This window comes from Musca domestica, unplaced genomic scaffold (assembly GCF_030504385.1).
Source record: "Musca domestica strain aabys unplaced genomic scaffold, Musca_domestica.polishedcontigs.V.1.1 6, whole genome shotgun sequence".
Taxonomy (NCBI): Eukaryota; Metazoa; Arthropoda; class Insecta; order Diptera; family Muscidae; genus Musca; species Musca domestica.
The window spans coordinates 8,961,354-8,966,898 of NW_026712363.1; the positions used below are offsets into that span (position 1 = coordinate 8,961,354).

Sequence of the window (5,545 nt, forward strand, 5' to 3'; positions counted from 1 at the left end):
AACGAAATCAAGTAATTTAAAAAAAAATTACTCAAATGTGTATTATGCCTGCAGAACTTTTGGTATTGAAAATGGGCCATATAGGTCCACGTCTTCGTATAGCCCCCATATAACTGTACCCCACTATATTCGGTATTTTGATGATTTTAGCGACACTATTTACCGGAATTGTTTAAAATTTGGTATTTGAAGTTCGTGATGGATACTGCAGCCTCAGACAGGAAATGAGACATGTAGGTCCATGTCTTCGTATAGCCCCCATATAACGGTACCCTCCGATATTCGGTATTTGAAAGATTTTAGCGATATTATTTACTGGAATTGTTTTAAATTTGGTATTTGAAGCTCGTAATGAATACTACGGCCTAAGACAAAAAATCGGTCAAGTAGGTCCACGTCTTCGTATAGCCCTCATATAACGGTACCCCCTATATTCGGTATTTGGATGATTTTAGCGACATTATTTCCCTGAATCATTTCAAATTTTGTATTTGAAGTTCGTAATGGATACTACAGCCTATAGCCTATATAAACATATATTTTTCAAGTTTAGCATTTGAATATTATAATAGCTTATGATTTGGCCACTAAATCGAGAAAAATTATGTTACTCACAAATCACTGTTTTCGAAAATTTAAAAATCATAGTTCCAGCCATTATTGCATTATCTATGCTACTATATTTAGCAAATTTCGAATCCTTGTGGTAAAGATTTCCAAAAAAGGCCTCTACGTAACAATACACCTATTCACCAATAATACTTCGAACACTTATAGTAAGGGTTTTAAAATACCCCACTTATTGTACTAGTAATATAATTTTCACTGCTACAATTTAGCACTCATACTGCTGTGGTACAAGTTTCATTTTTCCCTGAATGACCCTCAGAGATATATTTTAGATTTTTAACTTGTTACGTTAGAATCTCTAGGAGCGTAAGTGTTCATATTTCTATAAAACACAGTTCTCTAATATTCTCAGAACTTCAGGATTCTACCTTTTGACATAAACTTTGCAATGCATTAAATAATGACGAATATTTGGAAGACATATTTTTTGTATTATTATATGTTGACAGAGGGCAAAACAACATTTTCTACGGCCCGCTTTATATCAACTGGTTGCACACACCACAATGAGGGAAACAAACAACCAGTCATTAGTTACAGAAGGCAATTCTAACTCTTTCCTGGACTCGCGTCCCACCCAGAATCATACCATCCCGATGTTGAAGTTGTCGCCAATGCTGCCTGCCGCCACCGATGTTGTTACTAATCCTCACGACAACACTTTACCGGCGAATCTCTTCGTAAGCAAAGCCGGTTTTTGTCAATTCTTTTTATTCTATTTTGCCATTTTATGTTACTCTCTTTTGGGTTTTACTCTTTCATTTTGCAGTCTCTCGATGAGTGTATGGGTGAGTGTTTTATTGCCGGAGTGCCTCTCAAGAGGGAGTGTGTGCATGGGATTCCCTCGTACTTTGTACACCGGGTCCCTATCGCGATGATATTAGTAATGATGGGCACAGATGTTAGTTGCGGATGATGGTGACGACGCTGGTGGAAATGGTGGCTGGCGGTGGGCAGAAGTGCCTGTTCGGTTTGTAATGTTGGTGCCATTGCTGCATAGGTATTTGTGCGAGCATTTTATTTCGCCAGTTCTCTTGTCCACATTTATTTTGTGTGTATTTTACTTTGTCTCCACTACTCTGTTCTCTGCCATGCTCCGTACACTCTGTTGCTGTGTACCATAAATCTGAGTGCATTCAACATTGTCGGCCAGCGTGTGTTCGTGTGCCGGTGTGAGTGGCGTCGTCTTTTGTTTGGGTTTTCTTTCGTCTTCGTCATTCTCTGTTTGAGCGTACTTGCCTCTTTCGATTTGCCTGTTTGCGTGCCCCACTGTAGTTGTAGTGGTATTTTTGTTGTGGCGCTTTATGTATGTTGTTGAGCTTCTCTATTTTCCCCAATCATACGGTGCTTTTTCATTTGCAGTTCGCATATTCTCGCAGATTTTGTTTTTAGTTATTCGCCGATAATTGATGTCAAAGGACGCGTTGAGACCGGTATTTTACGGCGCGTTAAATTAACAAGGATATTAGGAGGCTCCTTTGAGTGTACTCATCAGCAAGGACGAGACAGTGGCATTGTCGGCGAGCAGAAGGAAGTGAAAGTGGCGTTCAGACTGCAGTTGTTTTACTTGGGGCTGGCTTTGGATGTTGGTTGGAACAATGCCAAAGGAAGATCCTTTTGTGAACAGAGCCCAGCTTTTGAAGGCTATAAAGAAATATCCTGAAATATGGGATTCAAACAATAAATTGCACATGTGCCGCAGTGTCACAGCGCCCATGTGGAATGAAATTGCTGAACAGTTTGGAGGTCACGTACCCACCGGTAAGTAAACAAAACGAAGAGGAAATGCTGTTTGTCTCGTTCTGGTGTTCTCTCTTTCTCTCCCATTTGTTTTTGCTTTCGCTCTTTCGAATTCAGTTACATATTTACTCTCTTCTCACTTGATATCATCTCTCTTAGTTAAACTTCAATCGATTTGGAGCCAAATGAAATATCACTATCACAACTTGGTACATCGCCAAATTTTACACAAGGAACGTTTTACCACCAAATGGGAACACTTTGAGCCCATGTCTTTTATGTACAACATAACAGTGGCCAAAATCGTCGGGGCAGCAGGCTCCAATGGCTCTGAGGCTAGTGAAATGGCACCAGCCTTGCCGTCACCACCACCACTGCCACAATCTCAGGGCCGTGGACGGCCCAGCGGAAGTTTCACCTGGCTCCCACCGGTAGCTCCACAAACAGAAGTTAGCGTTGAAACAACTCCATTTACTGGATTTACGGGTCTGGTGCCACCAGCTGCAGTTACAGTCGAGACCACGACGACTCCACTGCGGAAGCCTGGCCGTCCGGGTTCATTAAATAACAGCATGCGTGGTCGTATCATTGATGCCATCAAGGCTAGACCGATTTTATGGGCTGGACGGCAAAAAGAACAAGCCAAGGGTCAAAATCGTACATCGGCAGTATGGAAAGAAGTTGCTGTAGAGTTGGGGCTAACACCAAGTAAGTATCCAATGATAAGACTTCTGAAAAACCCACGTTTTCTACAAATTTTCAATTGAATTGTCAATTTCTAGGTTTAGTTCAGACACGTTGGTCGATTATCAAACAACGTTACGTCGATGAGTTACAGAAGGAACGTCATGCTCGTTATGGCCAAGAGCATTTCCATTCTTCGTGGGAGCATTTCGAACGCATGTCTTTTATGCGTGACATTTTGGCCAAAAAAGTTGACGAGCGTGAGCAAACACGTGAACATATCCAAGAAATTGTCAGTGAAAAGCAACAAATGCAAAATCATCATCAACAACAGGGCCAATTGCAACAACAGCAACAACTCCAGCAACAGCACCAACAACACAACATGCACAGTCCACAACAGCAACAGATAAGATACATACGATCCACTAGCACAAGCAGTCTTAACTCCTCCACAACTATGGCCCCGCCTGGTGGGGGTGAGGGAGGTACCAGCACCGCCTCCCTTCACCAAGCACATCACATTCACCATCATCCACAATTGAGCATGTGTGATGAGAATGGCGAACTCACAGTGCACACTACCCATGGCAATGGAGTCATTGGTGCTGGAGGTGGCAGCGGAGCAGCTGCTACTGCTGGCCTGGTGGGACTTTTGCCGGGTCATGCAATTGTTGCCAGCTCACGTAGACGTGTTAAAAACGAATCAGATTTGGAATGGGATCCATTCGAGATGATCCTTCACGTACAGGCAAGCGGCTCAGAGCCAGCCAACAATTGAATTGATGCCACTTTCGAAAACTCCGAAACAAAAAAAATATGGAAAACTACTAGAGACGTGACTGTGGAAGACTGATTATATAGATTACAACAATACAGCAAAAAAGAAAGAAAAACTAATCATCCGATCAAAAAATTCATTATTCATGCATACTATACCTACCTACATACATACTGCATACATATGTTCGTATGCACTGCTCTCTATACTGTGTAAGAGCACTCGCACAACATCCACACATCATCATGATTCCAACAGCCAGCTTGCTAGCTAGTCAGCAAACCAGCCAACCAACCAATACTGTATGTAGTTCATCCATCCATCCGTGGTGTAATAAAATCCATAGACGGGAAGAAAGGCAACCAGGGAAGCAGCCATAGACTTCATCAAACCCGTTTCATGTTGTGCTGTTCTTTGTTTATCATTTTCATCGTGGCCACATTGAGTGTCCACACTTTTTGCTTAGCAGCGGCATACACCGCCAAGTCGCAGCAAGCGAGTCAATCAGAGTGCAGTCGATTTTGATGGTCCCATGTTTGGATGTGTCCATGCCCTGCTCCCCTCCTTAACACTTGGGCTATGGAGGCCGAATACATATTCTGTATTCTTACAGATACATTGGCTGCTAAGACAAAACAAAAATCAAGAAATGCTGTGTGTGTATGTGTTGTATTTATTTGTTCTTACTCGGTTTTTGTTTATTATCTCAAAGATACAACAAAAATATTACTTATTATTCTGCATGCGGAGAGACAAACGGACAGACGGACAAAAAAACACAAGCCAAGTGACTACTGACGAACGACACTTCCAATTTCTTTATTGTATTTTTTATCCATTTGTATGCATCGAAACGACTACGACAACAACATTAAGATATTCATGTGTCAATAAATAAAAATGAAAACTTTTTTCTAGAACCTTAGGTTCAATTTATCTTAAATGTTTGTTTGATTTACTTACACAAATGTACAGGTATGTACTTTTTAGAGCATTTTGCAATGGCATTTTGTTGAAGCTTACTTTCAAAGGGAAAATGTTAATTATTCTCAAATTATCTTACAATGCCATCTAGGGGAGCCCTCATACAAAGAGGTTTTAATGTATTAATAAAGTCTACTAGCTGCACTCGTCGCGCTTAGCTACTCCTTTCGCTTTTAAATATATTCAAATTTTTATATACAAATTTAAATAGAATAAATGATATAGAATTAAAAAAGTATTTATTGTAATGTGAAACAAATGTAAAATAAATACATACCTGCTAAATTTAGTCCGGGAACCCGATGAGTTTGGCCTTGGGATTTATAAATTGTCCTATGAAATGCCAAATGCACAGGAAACTGATTTTTTTTTTTAAAGTTGAACCACATTTTGTTGCTGTTAGTGGGATTCGAGGTAGCAATACATACGAACCTACTTACTTCTCCGTAATAATAGTATTCCGTCACACATTCCAAACTTCATTGAAATTTGACATCTGTAGCGTGTTTGGTACATCAAATACACCAAATCGGCAGAAAAATATATATAAGAGCTATATCCAAATCTGAACCGATTTCAACAAAATTTTGCAAATTGATTTTCTGATCAAATCCCGTCACTCATTCTGAATTTCATTGGAATATAACATATATATCGTGTCTGGTGCATCAAATAAACGAAATCAGTCGAAGATATATGAATGGGAGTTACATCCAAATCAGAACC

The 5,545-nt window shown here is 40.2% G+C and overlaps 1 protein-coding gene across 1 annotated transcript; it reads left to right on the forward strand.

The window, feature by feature from the left end:
• Positions 1-1,769: 1,769 nt before the first annotated feature.
• LOC101899759 (uncharacterized) lies at positions 1,770-4,778 on the forward strand. The gene is made up of 4 exons (XM_059129176.1): positions 1,770-1,936; positions 1,993-2,391; positions 2,530-3,078; positions 3,153-4,778. The coding sequence occupies exons 2-4, from the start codon at positions 2,214-2,216 to the stop codon at positions 3,833-3,835; spliced, it is 1,410 nt and encodes a 469-aa protein (XP_058985159.1). The 5' UTR covers positions 1,770-1,936; positions 1,993-2,213; the 3' UTR covers positions 3,836-4,778.
• The last annotated feature ends 767 nt before the right edge of the window (positions 4,779-5,545 follow it).

Coding starts and splice junctions, on each gene's coding strand:
- LOC101899759 (XM_059129176.1), top strand. CDS start 2,214: ATGTTGGTTGGAACAATGCCAAAGGAAGATCCTTTTGTGAACAGAGCC. Junction 2,392..2,529: donor TGGAGGTCACGTACCCACCG/GTAAGTAAACAA, acceptor CATCTCTCTTAG/TTAAACTTCAATCGATTTGG. Junction 3,079..3,152: donor AGAGTTGGGGCTAACACCAA/GTAAGTATCCAA, acceptor GTCAATTTCTAG/GTTTAGTTCAGACACGTTGG.